The sequence below is a fragment of the Castor canadensis genome, chromosome 14 (genome assembly GCF_047511655.1).
Source record: "Castor canadensis chromosome 14, mCasCan1.hap1v2, whole genome shotgun sequence".
Taxonomy (NCBI): domain Eukaryota; kingdom Metazoa; phylum Chordata; class Mammalia; order Rodentia; family Castoridae; genus Castor; species Castor canadensis.
In genome coordinates, this window is record NC_133399.1 from 106,864,827 (window position 1) to 106,890,516 (window position 25,690).

The window sequence follows — 25,690 nt, forward strand, 5'->3', positions numbered from 1 at the left end:
GGAGCCTTGGTGATGGGCAAGGCTGCGCGGCCGGCGGGTGCTCTTGCTCCCGTCCCCATGGAGCTCAGCTGTTTAGATACCTCTCTCTCTACAGGCTGCAATGTGGTGGATTCCTCCCCACCTCCTCCCCTTTCCTTCAAAACAAAACAAAACAAAAGAAAAAAACTTCATCAGGCCCTCTTAATCGGACTCCTTTGGTGGAGGAGGAAACGCAAAACTCCACATACGCATTTTTCTCTTTCCCGTGTGTGCTGTAAGAGGGGCCTTGAGTATTTATTCACTTTGTCCTGTTCTTCCTCCGGTTTGTATAGCTTCACTTTTTTTTTTTTTTTTTTAAATGCGGTACTGGGGATTGAACTCAGGCCCTCAGACTTGCTAGGCAGGTGCTCTACCATTTGAGCCATGCCTCCAGCCGAGCAGCCTTTTGAAGGCTGGACTCCCATCCAAGTACTAACCAGGCCCGGCCCTGTTAGCTTCCAAGATCAGATGAGAGCACGCGTTCAGGGTGGTATGGCTGTAGACTGCCGTGTTTTCTTTGTTTTTTAAACGTTCTAGTGCGTTGCAGTTATCCAGACTGCCGCAGTTTTCTGTATGTTGCGGAACAGTTAGCCTTGCACGCCGATACCGTGACTGTGACTGTCCAGAGAACCTAGGGTGCTAATGCAAAACAGCCTTGAGTGAAGTCAGGGATTCCCAACAAACTTGTTTAAGCAGGGGACTTTAAGTACTTCGTGATGGAAGATGGATCATTTAAAAAACAAAAAAAACTCTTATTTGATGTGTTAAAAATGCCTTACCCTATGGGAATTTCCTGATATTTTTGCCTGTTCCCATGAGAGAGAAGCTAGCCTAAATGCTTTCTGGAAGACAGAATTATGGATCTTTAGAATTCGTGAAACATGTATTTCATAACTGCAGCTGTGAGGGGCATACCTAAGAAACACTTAATAAGTTTGTGTATTCATTCTCCACCCTTTACTTTTCCAAGGGGAAAACTGTTACTAAATAGTGGGGTTGGAATCTCTTAGTGATGAGCCTGAGAGTTTTCATCTGTGAGTTAAAGAGATTAAGTGAACATGTTAAAGAAAGATGTAGACTCGTAAGGAGAGAAGGGAAGGTCCAAATGATGGTTTGAAACCCTCAGAAGAAGGTGTGTGCACTAGATAAGGTGGGGTTGTCAGGGTGCTAATCTAGCTGTCACATGGAAGTCAGTAAAGAGTGGAGCAGGGGTCCCTGTCAAGCTGAGATTGGTGACTGACTAGTCTGCAGAATGGTTGGAGGCGTTGCTTAAAGTAGAATTAAGTATTAAGAGAAAAATGAAGATTCCCACCCTACTGTCTTAGGGTTTGAGTGCCTTTGCACACAGTTACTTTAGAGTGAAGAAAGGAATGTGAACCAGGGACCGTTCATAAAGTCCTAAAACTGCCTACTAATTTCTGCTGGAAATTAAGTTGAGCTCAGAAAATTAGTATTTTTCTTCTCATTTTATTTTTGTTTCCTCTTAATTTTTGGGATCTTATTTCTTTTGAAAACCCATGATGAGGAAGGAAGGGGGTGAAGGAGAACGATGGAGGGGCAAATCTAAGACATATTGCGAGTACACACATAAATGTCACAATGAAATCTTGTACAACTAATATCTACTAATTAAAAAAGAAAGAAAACCGGTGATGATGGAGGCAGCTGAATTAAGAGGAAGGGAAGAATTTTTCATGTGTTTTTGGTTCCATGAAAATAGCAAAGCTTGGGCATATGGAATTGAGAACTCGAGGACAGAAATGGGCTCACCTGTAAGTAAGCCTGATCTTTCCTGGGCGGGTCATACTCCTTTTACAGTTTGAATCTTTCAGGTGAATGGTGGAAGTAGGGAAAAGAGAAACAATTTAAAATACCTGTAATCTCTCAAGTACAAAGGGAAGATAGAGACTCATTTAGTAACATACCTCTTCTATACTTAGGCCATAATGTACAGTGTGGGATATTGCTCAGAGACGTCCACATGACCCATAAAAGTCCCAGGGATGGAGCTAGGGGAAGATGAGCCATAGTCTGTGGTGGAATGAATGCGACATATGCATAACGTATAGCCTAAGATAGACAGTAGCGGCTACATATAAAACCTGTAACCTAATGAGCAAGGCTGGGTTCTGGTGAAACTTTACTTAGGAAGAACGGGCAGTAGCCATAGTTGCCAGTGCCTGCCCTAGAGTATCACTCTCACACACACACACCATTACTTTTGCGTGTTCCCGCTTGGCAAGGTCTGAACCTTTTAGACTGGTCAGTGATAGTGATTTAACATCATGGAGGTTTGCTTTGTTAACAGTTTTCCTTGTCATCTTCTCCTCTCACATTGTCATTTTAACCCTTTTCTCCAACTTCTTTTTCAACTTTTTTTTAAAACAAATACACGCTCAGGGAGGAATGCAAAAAAAAGGTTGGGCCTATGCTCTCATATGTAATAAGAGAGACATGACATCTGAACACATTATAATGGTAGATTTCAATAATATACATCTTATATAACTACTTACTTTGCTATCCTGCAGTCCTTTTGTACAGTTTTTCTTACATAGATTTTGATCTTTAAAGTCACGAGAGGAGGCAAAATGTTATCATTTTTGCAGTACTTGGGCTTGAACTCGGGCTACACTGAGAGCCACTCCACCACCCCTTTTTTTTGTGATGGGTTTTTTGGAGATAGGGTCTGGAGAACTATTTGCCTGGGCTGGCTTCAAACTGCAGTCCTCCTGATTTCTACCTCCTATGTAGCTAGGATTACAGGTGTGAGCCACCAGTGCTCAGCAGGATATTCCTTTTGTTGAGGAGAAAGGAAAGACTGAGGCTTGGCGGGGAGTTAGGTTTTTTGGAAGTGACCTGTCCCAGTCTAAATTTTTACAATACTGTCAACCTCCTGGGTAGCCTATTCCAGTTTGTAGACTAGGTTTCAGGAGGCTTTTCCTTAGATTGAGCTATGGTTTGCCTCTCTATGAGTGTCACTTTTAGAACCACACAGAACAATCTATTCCTGTTCCCTGTGGCAGTTCTTCAGATGTTTGAAGATAGCTACTGTGTTTGTGTGTGAATCAAATGATGCCTGCCCAACATACACAAACAAAAACTAAATTGGAAGACAACTTAGAAAAAGGAGGTTTCATGTAAGAATTACTATTTTTGTCTTTTGAGAAAAAAAAGTTTATAGGATTTAGTGATATGTAACTTACATTTTTGATGTCAGTGATCTCCCTTAAGATGTTGAATAGACTTCATGTTGCTAAGACTCTACTGGCCAGTGTCACTCATTTTACTTGTTTCTTAGGGTCTCTGTCATCATTGACATGGTCATCCATTCCTGGGCCCTCTATTACCTGGGCTAATATCTCTTCTGCTCCCCCACCTCTTAAGGTGTGGCTGTCAGTACAGATCACAGTATTCAGTAAACTTGCTGATTGACAGAGGAGAGTCACTTTTAAAAACCTCCACTTTTGTTTAAAAAAAAAAAAAAAGAAAACAAAAATCAAGGTGATTTTTTTCCCCCACAAGGAGTTATACACAGTCAACTCACTGAAATTATAGTCAACTGAAATCACAGCCCTGTGGGTGTGTGTGTGTGCTTATTCTATTGTTAAACTAAGTTCTTCCCATGAGTTTTGAGATCAAAGGGCTGAACTTTGTCTTTATTAAATTTCCTCTGTAGAAATTCCAGACTGATAAACTTTTGTATCCTGGATTTTCTCCCAATCTTGACTTACTCTTCCCAGTATGATTTCCTTTATTTCTTAAGCTGTAAACTATAGAAGCACTGTGGCTTCAAATGGAGAAAATAGTTGATGAGGTCCCAAGCCATTATTAGTGGGTTCAGTGGAAAATTCAGGGAGGGCCATGAAGGAAACCATTGTGCTTGAGACTGTAGAAGGAGGTCTTGGGAATAGCCTTGCTGCCTTGGGTTGATGTACTGGTGATTTTTTTCCCCAATAAAACAAATTAATGTGTGTTTTTTGAGTGCAAGGTGATCGTAAATCAGTGAGGTCCTAGAATCTAAAAATATCTTTTAGGTCATCGTCTAGCCCTTTAAAGAAGTCATGTTTCCTTGAGAAATGGAAATCTTAGATTGGTTTATTCTCTAGGCACTTGCACATCAAGTTGACTGTTCTTGGGAAATATTATAACAAAATCCATCTGGACACCTTATTACTTACAACTTGTTCCTACACCTCTTCCCCCACTTATAAAAATAATGCATTCATTTTTAGGAGAAAGAAAGAAAAATAAAAAATGCAAAAATCATGTATAATCCCAATAGTCTAGAAGTACTACTGTTGGTATTTTTGCTTTTATTTTCCTATTTAGAAATATATACGTATGCATTTTAATGGGACCTCATAAAGCTAAAAAGCTTCTGTTCATCAAAAGAAATGGTCTCTAAACTGAAGAGAACACCCACAGAGTGGGAGAAAATATTTGCCAACTATACATCAGACAAAGGACTGATAACCAGAATATATAGGAAACTTAAAAAACTAAATTCTCCCAAAACTAATGAACCAATAAAGAAATGGGCAAGTGAACTAAACAGAACTTTCTCAAAAGAAGAAATTCAAATGGCCAAAAAACACATGAAAAAATGCTCACCATCTCTAGCAATAAAGGAAATGCAAATTAAAACCACACTAAGATTCCACCTCACCCCTGTTAAAATAGCCATCATCAGCAACACCACCAACAACAGGTGTTGGTGAGGATGCAGGGAAAAAGGAACCCTCTTACACTGTTGGTGGGAATGTAAACTAGTGCAACCACTCTGGAAAAAAATTTAGAGGCTACTTAAAAAGCTAGACATTGATCTACCATTTGATCCAGCAATACCACTCTTGGGGATATACCCAAAAGACTGTGACACAGGTTACTCCAGAGGCACCTGCACACCCATGTTTATTGTGGCACTATTCACAATAGCCAAGTTATGGAAACAGCCAAGATGCCCCACCACTGACGAATGGATTAAGAAAATGTGGTATCTATACACAATGGAATTTTATGCAGCCATGAAGAAGAATGAAATGTTATTATTCGCTGGTAAATGGATGGAATTGGAGAACATCATTCTGAGTGAGGTTAGCCTGGCCCAAAAGATGAAAAATCGTATGTTCTCCCTCATATGTGGACATTAGATCAAGGGCAAACACAACAAGGGGATTGGACTTTGAGCACACAATAAAAGCGAGAGCACACAAGGGAGGGGTGAGGATAGGTAAGACACCTAAAAAACTAGCTAGCATTTGTTGCCCTTAACGCAGAGAAACTAAAGCAGATACCTTAAAAGCAACTGAGGCCAATAGGAAAAGGGGACCAGGAACTAGAGAAAAGGTGAGATCAAAAAGAATTAACCTAGAAGGTAACACCCATGCACAGGAAGTCAATGTGAGTCAATGCCCTGTATAGCTATTCTTATCTCAACCAGCAAAAACCCTTGTTCCTTCCTATTATGGCTTATACTCTCTCTACAACAAAATTAGAGATAAGGGCAAAATAGTTTCTGCTGGGTATTGAGGGGGTGGGGGGGAGAGGGAGGGGGTGGAGTGGGTGGTAAGGGAGGGGGTGGGGGCAGGGGGGAGAAATGACCCAAGCCTTGTATGCACATATGAATAATAAAAGAAAAACAAAATAAATATATAAGTATGCATTTTAAACATTTTGTATTAAACTGAATATACAGTTTCGAATCTGTATTTTCCCACTTAACATTACATTCTGAATACTTTTCCATTTTATTTAAAATTAAAAGCTTACTGCTGGCATGATATCCATATTAGTACATTTCTTTATCATACTTTATGTTCTTATTCTTGGACATTTAATTTATATATTATGTGTTGTATATTTTTAAAGAATGCTCAGGTGATTGCATCTTTTTATATACAAATCTTTGTACACCTAGAACGTATTTCTGGAAAGTGAGATTGCTGTGTCAAAGAGGTAAAAATTGTACTTTTGTCATAAGTTGCAGATTACTTTCCAGTTTACCTTCCCATGAACACAGTTCTTTTCATATTGTAGCTGCCAGCATAGTTCAGAGGTGCACTGTAGCACCTTTATTTTAATGTCTTAGTATGAGCATTATGGAAGTTAATTTCTTTTTCTCATTTATGATTCTTAAGAGTAATTTCTGGAAGGGAAATGCAGGGTTAGCGAGTAGGTTGTTTCAGTGCTTTTATGACTTACTTGTTCTCCAGTAAAGTGTGCCAATTTTCAGTCCCTGCAGTACAGTACGGGAATGTTTACCCTGAGTCCTGATTTGTACCAGATATTAGAATTTATAACTCTTTGCTGACTTAAAGGTGGGAAATGTTACTGTATCTTGTTTGATAATGTACATTTTTTTGGTTGTTAGGAAAGTTAAACATTTAAACATGTTTATATGATTTGAACCTCTTTTTGTGCAACTTCCTGTCTGGATCATTTGACCGCTATTGTATTGCTTTTGCTTCTTTTAACCTGGTCAGATTGCAAATGCCTCCTCCAGGCTTAATCAGGTCTAGGCTTTTTTTCCCTTATAAATACACAGAATGCTTTGATTTTGTAGCCAACTCTATTGAACTTTTGAGGATGCTGCCTTTGCTTGGATGCCTAGGAAAGTGTAATTTATCTTGAGATGAAATTACATGTATATTTTCTTTTTCTTGTGGTTTATTTATTATAGTTAATTCTTGAATTAATCTGGGACATTTTAATTTGGTTTGTCATGCAGGAATCTGGCTTTATTATTTTTTTTCCAAATAGGTAATCATTACATTTATTGAAATATCTGGTATGATATACTTTACAATGACTGCAACAAGGTTTTGTTTGTTTCTTTTTTTTGAGACAGGGTCTTGCTGTGTAGCCCAGGCTGGCTGTGAACTGGTGATCCTCCTGCCTCCTCCATGTGATGGGATTATAGGTGTGCACCACCATGCCTGGCTTATTTTTCTTAATTATAAAAGTAATACTTTTTTTTTGTCTTTTCTTTTTTGGTGCTGGGATCGAACCTGGGGCCTCACGCATGCTAGGCAAGCGCTGTATCACCGAGCTACATCCCAGTCCTAAAAGTAATACATACTTTTTAAAGTAAAATGTATCTTGTATGTAAAGAGTAGACAAGTGAGAAGTTGTGTACAGGGCGCTAGGTCACACAGACCTGGATTTGTGTCTGGTGTCCTCAGCTTGCTTGCTGTATTGTCTTGAGCAAGTTACCTAACCTCTGTGATTCACCACTTCTTCATCTATAAGGTAGAAAGAGCACCTTCCCCCAATTAGTTGATAAAATGATTAATATGTGTGAAGTGTGTTATCTATACTACAGTGCCTGGCACATTGTAGAGATAGATTACTAGTAGTTATATGCCTCCCCTGTCAGTCTTCCAAGGGTGTGTAGTGTAGGCTGCAGACTTTCTGCATAACTACAGGTGTAGTTTGTCCTCTTTAATGACCTGTGATTATGTTGATTCACATGTCATCAGCCTGAATGAGATTGCCCTCAGTGTTGCATTAGACCAGTGATTTTGGAGTCAAGAGTTGTGTACTCTGAATTAAACTTACCTGGGGTATGCTTGCAGTCCCACCTGGGAGAATGAAGCAGGGGGATCATGGGTTCAAGGCTACCTAGTGAGAACCTGTCTCAACCCCTCTCCCCCTGCCAAAAGAACACGAACAAACCAAAAAGCCCTACCTCAACAAAGGATCACCTGGGAACTCCAGGAGCCTAAGCTCCACATTGGGAATTCCTATTCAATTTATGTAGGGTGGGCCTGAGTTTATCATTTGAAAAAAAAATTCTTAGGTGAGTTGTGAAATTTTGTATTCCTAGTTAACAAGTGACTTGTAAGACAATAGGATTTTGATTTATGTGACAGACACAGGGAATTTCAAATTGAGGACATACCCTGGGAGTTGGGGCTTTTGGATTCAGGTTTATTGATGACTAAACAGGTGACTTGGGTCAGTCAGTCATCTCAGTTTACTTAGGTGCACTTGAGCAGCAGAGGTAAAGTGTTTTATTCATCGATGTGCTTTGTGATTTGGCTACTAGTAGTAGCATTTGCAGAACAACTCTGGTGTTATAAATTTGCTCTAGAGTCCGAAAATACTTATTTTTCCCTTTCTAAAATCTTTGTAACCACTGATGCTGGTCCCCTGATGGTTTCCTAATCTTGAGTCTGACTCAGTATGTGAAGACACTTCATTTTAGTTTTCAGTTGCTGGTGTTCTGTTTCCTTATTTACACCAGGTTACGTTTATACAAAAAGCAACTGCTGTAGTGGTTGTGCTGTGAAAAACACATGCCTTGACCTCCTGTAACTTGTGAATGGCCTAGATCTGTTTTTAGGAGTCTTTATCCTACAGTGAAGTTCCTTAGAAAGTGCTTTTTGTTTAAACAGTGGAAGAAACAAGGCAGAATCTTAAATGTGAGTCTCCACATTCGTTTTAGTGCTTATTAACATAATTGGTGATTTCATGAACTAGGTACTACCTGGCCATGGCAGATTGTTTTGTTATGACTATGCTTGGTAAGGAAGCCAGGAAATGATGTAGTTTTGGGTTGTTAGGATTTAAAAACAAAATCAAACCTTTGAAGTAATTGCTTTCAAAGCAATTACTGATTTCCTGGATACAACTGTCTTTACCTAACTGGAAGGGCTTGTGATATGGCAGTAACAGCAGTGTGCAAACAGTTGTGTAGAACCTGTACCTGGGTTGAAACAGATGAGCCAATTTTGGCTTAAATGGAAAAGAGAAAACAATACTACATGCACAGATAACCAGGTAGGTCATGGGTACACTGGCAAGAGTATTTTGCCTTCAGCATATTATTTTCTTGTTTAGTAGAGAAATAACTGATTTGTTGGTGATGGGTTTTGTTTTTTGTTGGTGTTGTCGTTTGTTTCGTTTTATTCTGTTTTTAGACAGGGTCTCATTTTGTAGCTTAGCTGGCCTCAAACTCTCCATCCTCCAGCTGGGTAATCCCAAGAGCTGTGAGTACAGGTGTGTGCCACCACACTCTGCCCAAGAAATACTTTAAATTTGAATATAGTGTTGACTTTCAGTTTTGGAGTAGTAATGTCATGTTTGAATTGCGATTAATCATTATTCATTGTTATGGTGGATCACTACAATTACTGAGGATATAAAATTATTCTGTGCAAGTTTGTGCATGTGTACACCGTTTCTTAAATTAATATAAGCAGTTTAACATAATGGCTAGGGCATTAAGAGTATGGACCTTAGAGTTAGGTTGTTTGGTTTGAATTCAAGTTTTAGGACTTAATATAGATGATATTGAGCAAGTTACCTAACATCTGTGTTTTGGTTTCCTCATGTGCAAGATGCAAGGACAGTAATGCCGAATGCATAGAGTTTTGTGAGGATTAAGTTAGTATGTTGAGGAATCTCATTGGTGTAATGTGGCACATGGTCAGCGTTCAGTCAGTGTTAGCTCTTATACTGAAATACTGAAGTCCATTGAGGGTTTTACTTGGGAACATCTGGGAAGTTCGTAGCTTTGGTTCCTTGCCCCCTTCTCCCTTTCCACTTTTCAGGTGTAATGCATAGTAAGTGGAACCAGTCACTCCTTTGTGCTTCTCCCATCTCTTGAGTATTTGGGTGTAGTTTCATTTTATTTTTGTTTGGAGGAAATTATATACCTTTATTGAAAGACACTATAGAAAACCTCAATAAACAGATATCTCAAATCCATGATAGGAAATTTAGTATTAGAATTTTAATTTTAAAAGAGGATGAGTCAAGTAGAATAGTTGCATCAACAAACTTTTTTTTTTTTCTTCCGGAACTGGAGTTTGACCTCAGAGCCTCATGCTCGCTAGGCAGATACTCCACCACTTGAGCTACTCCACCAGTCTGCATCACCTCTTGAAAGCAAGGTCCTAATAGAAGAGGGTATTCTTGCCAATAACTCAATTGTTAGCTGTTGTGATAAGGAATGCTAGAAGAGGAATGTTGTGATAAGGAATGCTAGAGAGCACTAGTATTTTGAGGTTGCAGGGGGGAGAAAATGAAGGGGAACTACAACTCTGTACCGAATTCTGAATTGGAACTGTAAGCCCCAACTTCTCAGCGCCCTAACCTTTTTTGGACTTTGTAATATATCATTTCAGCTTTCCAGGAACATAGCTGGCTTCAACCCTCAAGTGACTGGCTAGATCAGGAATTCTGCTTTCTGCTTATCGGCAAAAAGTTTTGATTAAGGAAAGAATGCAAAGTAGGACATCAACCATGATGAGGATGATTAATCTCTAACTGAACAACTATTGTGATTTTTTTTCCCTTTGGTGGGAGGACACTTATGTCCCAACTTCTCTTTTGAGTCACAAAAGATGTGCTTTTTGGAACATGAAGGTATAGATGGCTTACTTTGCAGACCATTGGAAAAGGGATATTGAAAGGAGGACAGAGGGTGGGAAAGGTAAATTTGAGAGTCATCTGGTTGTGGGAATGATTACCTGAATCTGATTAGCAAGTTGTAGGAAATGAAGACAGAGAAGAGGACCAAGGACAAACTGTGGGAAACAACTGTGGGAAAAGGATCCAGAGAAAGAATAATTGGGGTAGAAAACCTGGAGTAGAAGATCAAAAAACATAAAATACTTACAAGCAACTGTAAGAGGTGGACAGTGGGTGAGGAATGACAAAATACTTGGGTAGGAGAAATGAAGATGTAAATAAATGGAGAGGCTTTTTTTTTTGCTTTTGTTTAAGATTATGTGTATTAAAATAATACTTTCCTACTTAAATACTTCCTCGCCTGTAGTCCTATACTCAGACTGAAGCAGAAAGATCTCGAGTTTAAGGTGAGACTGGGCAACATAGGGATGCCCTGTCTCAAAAAAAAAAATTAATGCTTCCCTACTTAAATATAATAATAGAATTTTTTTATGTGCTGAATTCTATTTCCTAATATTTTGCTAAGTATTTTTGTGCCTGTACTAATGAGATACTTGACTGTAGTTTATTTATTTTTTGTCCTGTATTTGTCTGGTTTTGATATTGGGTGATGTGTGATTTGTGAAATGAGCATTTCTTTTTTTTTTTTTTCAGTGTTTTTAGGCAAAATTATTTATTTTTTTTTCTTTTATTATTCATATATGCATACAAGGCTTTGGTCATTTCTCCCCCCTGCCCCTACCCCCTCCCTTACCACCCACTCTGCCCCCTCCCTCTCCCCCCCACCCCCTGAATACCCAGCAGAAACTATTTTGCCCATATCTCTAATTTTGTTGTAGAGAGAGTATAAGCAATAATAGGAAGGAACAAGGGTTTTTGCTGGTTGAGATAAGGATAGCTATACAGGGCATTGACTCACATTGATTTCCTGTGCGTGTGTGTTACCTTCTAGGTTAATTCTTTTTGATCTAACCTTTTCTGTAGTACCTGTTCCCCTTCTCCTATTGGCCTCAGTTGCTTTTAAGGTACCTGCTTAAGGTACCTGTTGTTAAGGGCAACAAATGCTGGCTAGTTTTTTATGTGTCTTACCTTCCTTACCCTTCCCTTGTGTGCTCTCGCTTTTATCATGTAGGCAAAATTATTTAATGTCAGTAAATTATTTAATAATTTTACATGTTTTGGTTGGTTTTACTGCACATCAAGTCACCTTTAAAGTTGATTTTTCTTCCAGGATAGCCCTGTAAAGATGCTTAATCCAGTTGTCCACAAAATTTGGGCTTCTTCTTTAACGTGGCCACTTGAATTGCAGATTGGAATTATTGATGGCAACTTCAAAATTCCCCATCTGAGGACCTGTGGGATTTAATTTCCTGAAGCAATTTATTGTTCAGCCCTAGGAGATTAATTATAGGAAGCACTTTATAAATACCAAGTTTTTCTAGGAAACATTTTTCTCATTGCATCTTTTCATCCATGAGCAAAATGTTAACAGATCTCATTGTCACCACTGCAATGCATTTACTGTGATGGAAGCATGACCTGTGTCTCAATTTAGCCACGAGCATTTCTTTAGAAGAGATTGTATAGGATAGGTGTTCACTTTTCTTTGAATGTTTAGTAGAATTCTCTACTTAGAATTCTGAATCTGGAGCTGGAGATTTCTTTTTTGGGAGATTTTAAATTATGAAGTCAATTTGTTTAATATTTATGACTAATTCAAGGGATCTATTTCATATTAGGAGAATTATGATAGTTTGTGTTTTTCAAGGAATCCGTCCATTTTATTTAAGTGTGTAGAGGTACAGGTGTTTATCGGCCTCCCTTTCTTTTTTTGTCACTGAAACAGGATTGGCCCAAACTGGCCTCAAGCTTACTCTGTAGCCTAGGCTGGCCTGGAATGGTCCTGTTCCTGCCTCCTGTGTGCTGGGGTGATAGGAGTGTACCTCCACACCTGTGTTTTGACTTCTTTTCTAGTGTAAGGATTTCAGGCATAGTTTTTTCTTATCACTGCTTTCACTGTGATCTATAAAATCTATAAAATCTTGTTTAATATTCACAATAACCCTAGTGGCAAGTAGGAGTTTTTCACCATTTGTTTACAAAGGATGAGATAGGCTCAGAGAGATTATGTGAGATTCCTAAATTCTCAAGGCTGAGTCCTGAACCTTGTAGTCTAGCTATAAGTCTGCAATGGCCTTCAAGACTCTCCAGGGTCTGAAATCCTCTCTTTTTATTTTACAATGTACCCTTTTCCTTGAATCAAGGCCATTTAGGCCATTTTCCATATTTCAAGCTTGATTTGGGATGAAAGTGTAAACTAAGACTCAACCAGTGTCACTTACTGAACAGTGACCTGGTTCTATGCAGTGCTCTAGAGGGGGATTTCAAAAATGGTGAGAAAATAGTTTCTATCAGGAGTTTTTAATCTGGTTTACTAATTAACTACTCAAACTAATGAACAGGTGGTGAAGTTTTGAACCCTCTGATAATAAATTGAGCACAGTGGGAGTTTAGGGAGTTGAGAAATTCTTTATAGTTGGAGCAAACTTTATTGAAGACTTAAAGTGGCCCCAAAGGGCATTAGGATTTGGGTGTCAGAGAATAGGAATGCCACTCTCAGTGTCTGTCATTGTGTCTACTGGGGAGGAGTCCCTCATTCTACACATGGGGAGAGTTCTTTTAGGGTATGAGAAGCAGTTTAAATGGGGTGACTAGCTGGAGCCAACCTTGATTGAAAAGCAAGCACAATAGTGTGATTGTCGGCAGGGGACTGACATGGTGAAAAACTTTTAAAAATAGCATAATTGGCAAATCACATGTATTAGCAGTACATGAACAGAGAAGTACAGGTAAACAGATAAAGTGATTCAGCCTCCAGTAATATAGACAAAGAAACCACTAGAATGACATTCTACCTACTACCTTGTCAGAGTCAGGGAAAAACAATGACATTCAATTGGATTCCTTAGTTTAATGCCTAACTACAGCTCCAGACTGAAATCTCAGTGTAACAAAAAGGAGAGATTTTCAGTAAAATCTTAGGAAAATACAAGTTTATTTCTCCTTCACATCACAGTCTGGTGGGGGGCATGTGGCTCTTTAGTGTCACTCCTCTGGTGGTGACAGGGATCATCTAACTTGTACCTTCATAGTTTTGAAGTTTATTACTTTCAGTTTCTCAGGTAGAAGGAGGGAGAGAGATTGTCTACTGTTCTTAACTGCCAATTATTCTGAATGACACATTGTTTTTGGTCACTTTTCCTTGGCAAGACCTGGTCTTATGACTCCAACCAAATGATGAGGCAGAATGGGAAATGTAGGGGAATAAATAGAAACTTGGTGAGTAATACCCATCTCTGTTACATCATTGTTGGTGAGCTATTGGTAAATGGGTGCTTTTTGTATTGTATATTATCCTCTTCCTAGTAGACAATAATTTAAAAAATGGTAAGATAGTCCTACTCTGACCCAGCAATTTCATATTAAAAAAATTCTGTGATGGCTGGGCACCAGTGGCTCATTCCTGTAATCCTAGCTACTTGGGAGGCTGAGATTTGGAGGATCATGATTTGAGGCTACTAGCCTGGGCAAATAGTTCGAGAGACCCAAATAATAATCAGAGCAAAATGGACTGGTGGAGTGGCTCAAGCAGCAGAGCATGTTTTGCAACCATGAAGCCCAGAGTTCAAACCCCAGTCTCACATTAAAAAAAAAAAATTCTATGGATGTATGCAAAGATAGCTGCAGAAGTAGTCACTACAGAATTCATTGTAATGAAAATTGAAAACAAAGTCTAACAAAAGGGGATTGGTTGAATAAATTATGGCCTTTCTATGTGATGGAGTGGTGTTTAACCATTAATGAACATGTAGTAGGATGTCTAATGATATGGGATAGTAGGCTGTTCTTGATATCAGAGAAAAACTCAGGTTCCAAGAAAGAACTTATGGCATCCCATTTTTGTGAGCATGTATGCATAGAAAAAGGAGGACTTATCTTTTGGCAAACTAGATAAGAAGACCCCTAGCCTCCACCTCCCCACAAAATGCATTCTGTGCTTTCAAGAAAGAAGGTAAATCCCCATCAGAATAGAAAAGTGGAAGGTGGGAGTTGAGAATCCAAGCACTGGTGAGCAGATGCTACATGGTTTAGAGTGTCTGCCGCCCTCAGTGACTTGTGCTTTAATGTTCTCAGAGGAGGGGAGGGGCCCTGAGTCCATGAGCATCGGAAGAACTGGATCAAAGAATGGACCTCTTCAAGGGGCTGAAAACAGTAGGTGGGGTAGAAAACCTCTGCCACAAGCATCCAGATGTCTCTCTTAGTCTGGACTCTTGGGTTGGTGGGGGGGAGGAAATACCTACTGAGAACTTGTACCTATGGATTTCTTATCTGTGGATTCAGATTTCCAGTACCTGTGTGGTGTGGGAGAGACTCCATGTTGAGAAGTGGAGGTAAAAGCAATTTAAGGCTGGTAATATGACAGGGTGTCTGTCAAACACAAACTACTGTAGAAGGGTATGTTCTCAACCCAGAGCACATAGGTTTTCCAGAAATAAAGCATTACCAAAGATGAATCAGTGCAGAACTATAAAACATGGGAGAAAACAGTCTGCCATCCTGTGAGCAAGAATCAGTAGATAGAAAGAGTAAACCTATGAAGAGAAGGAATAGAAAACATGGGAAAGAACAAGGTGCTGTCCTAAAAATAAGGGCAAGCTGTTAAAAAGTCCATAGGACTTCTGGAAATATAAAATAGCTTTTGAAATTAAAACCCAGTAGGTAGGATAAATAGCAGCTTAGACACAGAGTAGAGAACTAATGAGCTAGATGAAAAGTTGGCGGACCACAGGCCTGTGGCTAAATCTGGACTGGGCTTCTTTTTTACAGCCTGTGAATTAAGGATGACCTCTTCCTTTCTAAGGGTTTTCCCTCCTCCCACCCAGGAGCTCCCACCCCTCCCTCCCTCTGTAGCCCAGGCTGGCCTGGAATTCAACAGTTCTTGCCTCAGCCTCAGTGCTGGAACTACAGACACGCACCATTATGACCAGTGGGTTTTCTGTTTCTCATTTAAAAAAAAAAAAAAAAAGACAAGCTAAACTATGTTACAGAGATTATATGTGACCCACACAGCCTAAAATATTAACTGGCCCTTTATTGAAAAGTTTCCCAACTCCTAAAGAGATAGATGTGAGGAACATACAACATAGTTATCTGCCTCCACCTTAGCATCCTGCGAGAGAAGAATTCAGGCAAGACATGAAAATGTAGTGAAACTGATAGTAGAGTTTCTTAGGAAGGGAGTAATATGCTCTCAGTAGACTGAAAGTGATTGGTCATCTCTAGAATGAGAAGGAGAATAGTAACTTTTATCCTGGCACAAGTTTGTATTGAGGTGGAAGGGGCTGAGCGTTAAGTCCTTCCTAGGTCAGGAGGCTAGGGTAGGTCTACAGATTTACCACAACAAATTATGGGATCTACCTGACACCTATAAATATAGTTTACAGGCCTGGGTCTTTGTTTTCTTAAGTAGAGATCTAAGGTTTTAGAAACTGATGTTAACCACACTATTTTGTGACATCTCATGACCTTGGTGGGCTGTTGTGATCTTAACAGAGGCTGTTAAGAATCAGAAGTTTAATTACAATGTTTTCCCCTCACAGTCCTTGAAGAATCATGCATATCTCCATCACTCATGGCTAACTGCTACCTAACAGCACAAAGGGAAAAGAGGAAATTATGCAAGAGTAGTTAAAAGGTATGGAGAATGGAAGAGGAGGTCTCACATTCATCTAGTTGTATGATTGGAATTCAAGAAGGAAAGAATAAGGGACAGATAATATCCAAAGAGATAATGGCTGAAAAAGATTAAGAAAGTTAGAGTTTTGAGTCAAAAACAAAACAACAATGAAAAACTCCACAAATTCCACAGGTAAACACTTTGTATTGAAACTACCAAACCCCCAAAACAAAAAGATCTTTCAAACAACCAGAATAAAAAGTCAGACTGCCCACAAGGTAAATTGGCCTCCCACCTCTTTTTGGTGGCAAGGATAAAATCCAGAGATTTGTTCAAAATGTGGTGGAAAAGAATACCCTAGCATTGTATTTCTAGCTCAGTACCACTCAAGAGTCAGGGCAGCGCTATTCACAGTAACCAACCGTGAAACCAACCTTGGCATCCATCAGAGGATGAGTGGTAAAGAAAGTGTCGTAGATACTCACAGTGAGTTTTATTCTGCCATGAAGAAGAACGAAATTGTCATTTACTGGAAAATGGAGCTGAGATAATCATGTTAAGTGAAACGAACCAGGTCCCACAGAGACAAACATTGTATATTTTCTCTCATTTATGGAAGCTAGGAAAAAACTCAAACAAATCAAGGTCATGAAAGTAAACGGGGAAGAGGGGAAGGAGGATGGAAAGAGTAGAAGGGGTGAGCATCATCAAAGTACATTATATGCGTGTATGGAAATACCACAAGGAAGCTCCTTATACAGCTAATATATACCTAATTAAAAATGAATTAGGGCAAAACTGTTTTCTCAGACTTTCACCAAAGGAAACAACCAGAGGAAGGATTGAATATAAGAAGGAATGGAATAGTGGGCCAAGGAAATTGGTAAAAATGTGGGTGAACCTAAAGCATGAATTCTGTTACTTAGAGTAAATTGAGAGCATACTGAGAGGTAAAAGCAAAGAGCAAAAGTATTAGTCAATAATGACATATAACTTTATCATTCTTATTAGTTGAGGGGAGGGAGAAAATATTAGAAATATTGTTAAACTTCCAACTTGGTTAAATCAAGAATGCATATTACATTTTAAGGGTAACCATTAAAGAAGGTAAGTTGAATACAGTTAGTTTTTCCTGGTATCAGAGGAGTATTGGTTCTAGGACCTGGTGGATACCAGAATCCGCAGATACTCATCTCATATAAAATGGCACAATATTTGTATAACTCCACAACATTCTCCTGTATACTTTAAATCATTTGTAGCTTAATTATACTACAGATGATTTCAACTATAATGAAAAATTGGAGGCTGAGTAATATATAAATTAAAGAGGTTTATTTAGCTGACAGTTTTGGAGTCTGAGAGTCCAAACAGCATTGCACTAGCTCTGGGCAAAGGCCTCCCTGGCTGTGTCACCTCATGACATGGTATCACAAGAGGGATCAAGTCATAGGTGAGCTTGTTGGAATTACCAGATTAAATTTTTAATTTTTTTTCTCACCCAGGGCCTCACTATTTTTTTTTTAATTCAGATACTTCAAGTATTTTTATTTTATTTTATTTTTTTATTATTTTATTATTCATATGTGCATACAAGGCTTGGTTCATTTCTCCCCCCTGCCCCCACCCCCTCCCTTACCACCCACTCCGCCCCCTCCCTCTCCTCCCTACCCCCTCAATACCCAGCAGAAACTATTTTGCCCTTATTTCTAATTTTGTTGTAGAGAGAGTATAAGCAATAATAGGAAGGAACAAGGGTTTTTGCTGGTTGAGATAAGGATAGCTATACAGGGATTTGACTCACATTAATTTCCTGTGCGTGTGTGTTACCTTCTAGGTTAATTCTTTTTGATCTAACCTTTTCTCTAGTTCCTGGTCCCCTTCTCCTATTGGCCTCAGTTGCTTTTAAGGTATCTGCTTTAGTTTCTCTGCGTTAAGTGCAACAAATGCTAGCTAATTTTTTAGGTGTCTTACCTATCCTCACCCCTCCCTTGTGTGCTCTCGCTTTTATTGTGTGCTCAAAGTCCAATCCCATTGTTGTGTTTGCCCTTGATCTAATGTCCACATATGAGGGAGAACATACGATTTTTGGTCTTTTGAGCCAGGCTAACCTCACTCAGAATGATGTTCTCCAATTCCATCCATTTACCAGCGAATGATAACATTTCGTTCTTCTTCATGGGAAGAAAATAGGGAAAAAATGAATAGATGGAGAGGTTCAAGTGCAAATGCGGTATCTAAAAAAGGGCCTAGTGGACATTCCACACATGAAAATAACAGTACTTATGCTTAATAAGAATTTATTGGATGGAATTAACAGCAGACTAGATAAATCAGAAGAATGGACTGAAGAACTTCAAGACAAGTCAATTGAAATTATTCAAGCTGAAGTGCTATGAAAGTGAGATTAAATATTGATTTAAGGTAATCCATAGGATAAACTGATGGCTAAGATTATGATTTCTTTTGGCCAGGATTAGGGTAAAGACATTGAATTAAAAAGAGGATAAATAAAAAGTTATTAGAAATATGTTATTTTAATTATTACAGTGAAGAATTGGCAATATTTAGTAGGAGGTCAGATGTGGATGTAACCAGTTGGAGGAATTAAATCTTGTAGCTAAAATGTAACCTATTTTTTTTTTGATGGATACTGTGCAGTTTGTTTTTTATTCATTATCTCTATGAGCATTATCTTTTTACTAATGAAACAAACCTTGTCTCCAAATGGTTAAGTGACTAGTTAATAGCCCACACTTGGATTTAGTCTAGGTCTGGCTGCTCTGAGCTCTGTTCCTTTTCCTGAATATTTCACATTGTTTCTGGTTTGTGAGACTGGATGAATGTAGTATCGTGGGCCCAACTAGAAGTTATTGGAAGAGGAAGAATTTGGAAGTATGAAGTGCCTGTGATATATCTTAGGAGAGATGTCCTTGACAGAGTTGTAAATACTGCACTGCTAGCACAGAGCAGCAGGCTAGGGTTAGAAGTGTAACTTTGAGCATGGTCTGATTATAGGTGATGCTTGAAGCTGTTAAACAGATGGATTCGCTAATAGATGGTGTTGAGAACCTTTGGGAAAACTTCAAGTATGAGTAGGAGGAAGACTGGGTGCCCCCAAAGGAGAAAGGGAGCATGAGTCAGAGAAACATGGAACAGTAAAAAAGTAGTTTCATGGAAATCAAGGGAATAGCTGAGAGTTTGTAGAATGAAGAAATGATCACTTATTTCACAAACTCACAGTGTGCCACACACGGTGCTGAGTGCTAGCAATATACCAAAGATCTGACCAGATGAAAATCCTGCCCTCAAGGAATAGGTTTTGGTGGGGAAGGTGGAAATGAATGAAAGCAAGGAAAGAGAGAGTTAATGCCAGAAGGTACCAGGGACTAAGAAAATTGACCTGAGGAATGAGAGTCAACCAGAAAAAATGGGGGAAGAACATTTCAGACAAAAACTAGTGAGCATTAAAGGCAGTACTGAGTGTGGTTGAGTTGAGGCCAGTGTGGCTAAAGTTGAGTGAGCAAGGGGAAGGGTGATGGAGATTGGATAGTTGTGGGGCTAGTGCACAAGGCCTGCAGTGTGGTGAGAAGCCACTGCCAGTTTCTAAGGAGAGGCAGGTGTGACTCATGTTTTAAGAGGATTCTGGTTGCTGTGTGTAGGATGCATTGTGGGGAGCTGGAACGGAAGCAGTCTGGCAAAGTAGGCCTTTCATGCTGTGGTGCATGGCTGAGATTAACAATGCTGTATTTGGACCACACACCTTGAGAGACTGCTCCTTATTTGTGTTGCAGTGACATTTTTCTAGATTCTAAGACTTCACTGTCATTTTCCAGAGAATGATAGAAGGGATTCTGACAGCTTCTTTTTCTTTTGTGCTTGAAATAATTTCATTAGCTGTTTGGGGAGGAAAATTCATGCTATTGGATGTTGATGACACTTATGCCTTATTCCAATAAAAAAAAGAGAGAACATAATGGGATAAATTCTTTTGAATCATTTGTTCAGTTGTCAGCTTCTGTTAGAACATTTGTTTATGCTCCCAACTCTGCTTATAGCTGGTAAACATTTGTTTAGATTGTGTACTTTTTATTTTGAGTATATTTATATTTTGAGTATATATGTTATTTTTGGTATAAGAAATTTCAAACGTAGGCAAAAACAGAGAATATAATGTAATAAATACTATGTATATCTCTCATTTTGTATCAGCCAGCTCATGGCTGATTATTTTGTTTGTTTATTTATTTATTTACAAGACAGAGTCTCACCATTGTAGCCAGGCTGGCCTGGAATTTGTAATAATTCTGCCTCACCCTCTTGAGTGCTGGATTACAGACATGAGCCACCATCTCTGGCTCATGGCTAATCCTGTTTCTTTTTTTTTTTTTTAATACCTTTAGATACTCCTTGCCACCCTCATCCTGTTTATTTTGAAGCAAATTGCAGGCATATCATCTAATCTCTAAATAGTACAATATATACTTTTAAAAGGCAACGACTTCCCACATTTTGGTGCTTTGTTTTTTTCTTTGAGCATCTAAGTAGGCAATATGTATGGGTGGTTTGCCTGTGAGGATCCCAATTTACACTTGTTGTAGTGTATTATGAATAGTACTCCTTTCACTTAAAAGCATTGCTGTCTAAACAATAAATTCTATATATGAAGAGAAGCCTTTTCAGAGGGACAGTAAGTAAATTCTTTAGTAGCACCTTCAGTACTGAGCATTTTTCTGATAGTGTGTCACTTTTCTGTTTTTTCATTAGATCAGGAGAACAAGCCTTGGCATTCACTATTTCAAGAAATTATGAACTGAAGTATAAAATTGCATAAGCCAGAGAAAGGAAGAATGCTGACACATATGGTAAGGACTGAGGGAATTGACCACCTTGTCTTGATTCTGCCTTCCTTTTTCCCTTCCATTTCATTCTTTATCTTGCCTTGATCATCACTGCAGCAGAGGGATTTAAACTTTTGAATCAAAAGGACAATGCGAATGCTTTTGAGAGCCTGATCTCTCCATGATCTTTGGATGTTTGGCTGGCTGTTGATTATCCAGTTTAAATTATCCACATTCAGCCTCTTCCAGGGCAGGTATTTTTGTTTTTTATCACTTGCTGTGCCTAAAGCCTGTTAGTAAGGCTGTCATCATCTTTTGTTCTTACCTAATGGGAGAAAAGACTATCAAATGTTGCTACTTACACATCTGGAAGAAAGGTAGAAGCTGGAGAAAGTGGTTGAACCTCTGTGAAGTAGCACTTACTTTATTGTACTGGTACCTTTGCTGTTTGTTTATATCTTCTTTTTTTTTAATGGGGGGAGGTGCTGGGGATTGAACTCAGGGCCTTGTACATGCCAGGCAAGTGCTCTACCTCTGAGCTACATCCCCAGCCTGCTAACACCTCATCTCTTAGACTAAATGAAGTTCCATGAGGTCATGGGTTGTTATACATTCTAGATTCTTCTTCAGTTATACTTAGTGTGTCTTAGATGTGCAAAAGTATGTTGGAGTGTGTGTGTGTGTGTGTGTGTTTAGTTTGCTTTGTTGAGACAGAGCCAGATTGGCCTTGAACTTGAAATCTTCCTGCCTCAACCTCCTGAGTGCTGGGATTACAGACAAGTGTGTGCCACCACACTTGGTTGTGATTTTTTTTTTGGAAGACATGAATGAAAGAAGTCAAATACCCTTGGGTATGTTGCGTATGAGGGGATAGCTGTTGGAAAGCTTCTGTAGTTTGCTTGTAAAGCTTAGTAAGAGAACAGGACTGGGAATGTCGTTTCAAAGTGTATAGTACCCGCCCATACTCTGTGCTTTGTTATCATAGCAGTATAACTCATTTTCTCTGTGTTCTTATCTCTGTTTTAGAAGATAAGGACACTGAGGCATGAGGTCTGGCAGCAAGTCTGTCCTTAAAGGATGAGAAACAATGCCTCTTATTTCTAAGTAGAGTGTTCTTTCTAAAAGCAAGTTACTATTTCTATTTTAAGAAGGAGCACATGATATCTGCTAATGAAAGATAAATAGAAGTAAATTGGAAAACGCCTTTTGTCTCTGAATTGCTGTATCTACTACTGAGTGAAGATCAAGCTAGTTCTCTCCAGCTTTAAATTTGACAAATTGAGCTTCTCAGAGTTGGTTTTTGTTAAGTAGTTCAAAAGGAGACTTTCATATTAAGAGTGAATATAGGTAGCAAGATTGCATAGGAAAGTATTTCTCTGTATCTAATGTTGATGTCCAGGTTTTGAGTAACAAATTGTTCTTGCAGACAGACTTGCCAACTGTTGATTTTGTTGATCATCATTTTATGGGGGTTGTAATGACTCTCTAGATCCCATGGGTGGGTGGGGGGTGTAAACTGAAGTTGTTTAGGTCATTTATCCTTGTCTATTTCTTACTAATCACAAGTAATACATCCATACCAAACAAAATCTCTATATTGGACTTACAGTGTTCCAACCATTGTTCCAACTTAGAAGAGTTAAGTGTTTTCTAGAAATGTACTGGGGCTGCTGGAGGGGGAAGTTGAACATAATCCCTTTAAGACTGACATAGTTCTCTTTCTTTTGCAGGCCTGATAGTTGGCAACGATGTCGATAAGAGGCTGGCATTTGAAATTGCCAGCTGTCTAGCCAGCTACTATATAACTTGAATAGAAACTATGAATATTGGTTGGTTAGCAAAGCCAAGGAACAAAAGCTATGGCAGCTGAAGTGGTTGTTCTGATTCCAGGATATTTTTCCTGGGTTTCATCACCAGAAACTGCCTCTTCATCTGAGCAGCAACGTGGCACCTGTTATTGTTTGACAAAGATTAAGGACATGTTCTTCAGCCAACAGCCAGAACTTAAAATCTGCTGGGATAGAATTAGAGACCATTTCATTCATAGCTGAGGAAAATGAAATTTCCACTTTACCTGGTGCCTTGTGGAGGGAGTGCACTAATGCTTCCAGGAACGTGTGAGTGAAAAAGAGGTTCAACACAAACTCATGGTTATGGCGAGTGACCCAACGTGATCAGAGGGGGCAAGAGCCACAGAGGACTCATGACGGGCTATACCATGTTGCGAAATGGGGGAGTGGGGAATGGAGGTCAAACCTGTATGTTGCGCTGGTCCAACCGTATCCGACTCTCATGGCTCAGTTTCATTCTCTTTATCATTCTGGTGTTCTTCCCCCTCATTGCCCACTATTACCTCACAACTCTGGACGAGACTGACGAGGCGGGCAAGCGTATCTTTGGCCCAAGGGCTGGGAGCGAGCTCTGCGAAGTAAAGCATGTGTTGGACCTCTGTCGCATTCGTGAGTCTGTGAGTGAAGAGCTCTTACAGTTGGAAGCCAAGCGGCAAGAGCTGAATAGTGAAATTGCCAAGCTAAATCTTAAGATAGAAGCCTGCAAGAAGAGTATCGAAAACGCCAAGCAGGACCTGCTGCAGCTCAAGAATGTCATTAGCCAGACTGAGCATTCCTACAAAGAGCTGATGGCTCAGAATCAGCCCAAACTTTCTCTGCCTATACGATTGCTCCCTGAGAAGGACGATGCTGGCTTTCCTCCCCCAAAGGTTCCTCGGGGTTGCCGGCTGCACAATTGTTTTGATTATTCTCGTTGTCCTCTCACCTCTGGTTTTCCGGTCTATGTTTATGACAGTGACCAGTTTGCCTTTGGCAGCTACCTGGACCCCTTGGTCAAGCAGGCTTTTCAGGCTACAGCACGAGCCAATGTTTATGTTACAGAAAATGCAGACATCGCCTGCCTATATGTGATATTAGTGGGAGAAATGCAGGAGCCCCTAGTGCTGCGGCCTGCTGACCTTGAGAAGCAGCTGTATTCCCTACCAAATTGGCGGACAGATGGACATAATCATGTCATCATCAATCTGTCCTGGAAGTCGGACACACAGAATTTACTGTACAATGTTAGTACAGGCCGGGCCATGGTGGCTCAGTCCACTTTCTATGCTGCCCAGTACAGACCTGGCTTTGACTTGGTAGTGTCACCACTTGTCCATGCCATGTCAGAGCCCAACTTCATGGAAATCCCACCACAGGTGCCAGTTAAGCGGAAATATCTTTTCACGTTCCAGGGTGAGAAGATCGAATCCCTGAGATCCAGCCTTCAGGAGGCCCGCTCCTTTGAAGAAGAAATAGAGGGTGACCCTCCAGCTGACTATGACGATCGGATCATTGCCACCCTAAAGGCTGTACAGGACAGCAAGTTAGATCAGGTCCTGGTAGAATTTACCTGCAAAAACCAGCTGAAGCCCAGTCTGCCTACTGAGTGGGCACTGTGTGGGGAGCGGGAGGACCGCCTTGAATTACTGAAGCTTTCCACCTTTGCCCTTATCATCACTCCTGGGGACCCCCACTTGGTTATTTCATCTGGGTGTGCAACACGGCTCTTTGAAGCTCTGGAAGTTGGCGCTGTCCCAGTGGTGTTGGGGGAGCAAGTACAGCTTCCATACCAGGACATGCTGCAGTGGAATGAGGCTGCCCTGGTGGTACCCAAGCCACGTGTTACTGAGGTTCACTTCCTGTTACGAAGTCTCTCCGATAGTGATCTACTGGCTATGAGGCGACAAGGCCGCTTTCTCTGGGAGACTTACTTCTCTACCGCTGACAGTATTTTTAATACCGTGCTGGCTATGATTAGGACTCGAATACAGATCCCAGCTGCTCCTATCCGGGAGGAGGTAGCAGCTGAGATCCCCCATCGTTCAGGCAAGGCGGCTGGAACGGACCCCAACATGGCCGACAATGGGGACCTGGACCTAGGGCCCGTAGAGACAGAGCCGCCCTATGCCTCACCCAGATACCTCCGCAACTTTACTCTGACTGTCACTGACTTTTACCGCAGCTGGAACTCTGCTCCGGGGCCTTTCCATCTTTTCCCCCACACACCCTTTGACCCTGTGTTGCCCTCAGAGGCCAAATTCTTGGGCTCAGGGACTGGATTTCGGCCTATTGGTGGTGGAGCTGGGGGTTCTGGCAAGGAGTTTCAGGCAGCGCTTGGAGGCAATGTGCCACGAGAACAATTCACAGTGGTGATGTTGACTTACGAGCGAGAAGAAGTGCTGATGAACTCCTTGGAGAGACTGAATGGCCTCCCTTACCTGAACAAGGTAGTAGTGGTGTGGAATTCTCCCAAGCTGCCATCAGAGGACTTGCTGTGGCCTGACATTGGCGTCCCCATCATGGTAATAGAAAGACGGGCAGTTTGTTTTACTGCATGAAATAGCTTTTCACTTGTAATGCTTTTTCTAGTTTTCTTTACTTTAGCTGTCCTAACTTTTAATAGAGAGAGTACACTCCCCTTTTTATTTACTTATTTGTTTTGCAGTGCTGGAGATTGAACCCAGGGCCTTGCAGATTTTAACTTAGGGCTTCTTTCCTGCTAGGCAGGCACTCTACCACTTGAGCCATGCCTCCAGCTCCCCCACCCCATTTTTTTTTTTTTTTTTAAACCCGTAGATTTTTTTTCCCCATGAAATTATGCTTGCTGCTTTTTCAGGCCTTGCCAG

At 40.1% G+C, this 25,690-nt stretch overlaps 1 protein-coding gene and 1 pseudogene across 9 annotated transcripts in view; one reads left to right on the plus strand and one right to left on the minus strand.

The window, feature by feature from the left end:
* Extl3 (exostosin like glycosyltransferase 3) overlaps positions 1-25,690 on the plus strand; it is a 126,259-nt gene that overhangs the window by 65,033 nt on the left and 35,536 nt on the right. For 7 of the 9 annotated variants that reach the window (XM_074055246.1, XM_074055247.1, XM_074055249.1 and 4 more), the window contains 2 exons: positions 20,942-21,039; positions 22,746-25,366. In XM_074055246.1, the coding sequence (XP_073911347.1) occupies positions 23,219-25,366 (2,148 nt within the window). In that variant the 5' untranslated portion in view covers positions 20,942-21,039; positions 22,746-23,218. Of the gene's footprint in view, positions 1-16,171; positions 16,193-20,941; positions 21,040-22,745; positions 25,367-25,690 lie in introns of those variants that run through there. The other 2 variants (XM_074055251.1, XM_020157952.2) reach the window with 2 other exon arrangements.
* On the minus strand, positions 11,918-12,001 carry LOC141417098 (small nucleolar RNA SNORA1; annotated as a pseudogene).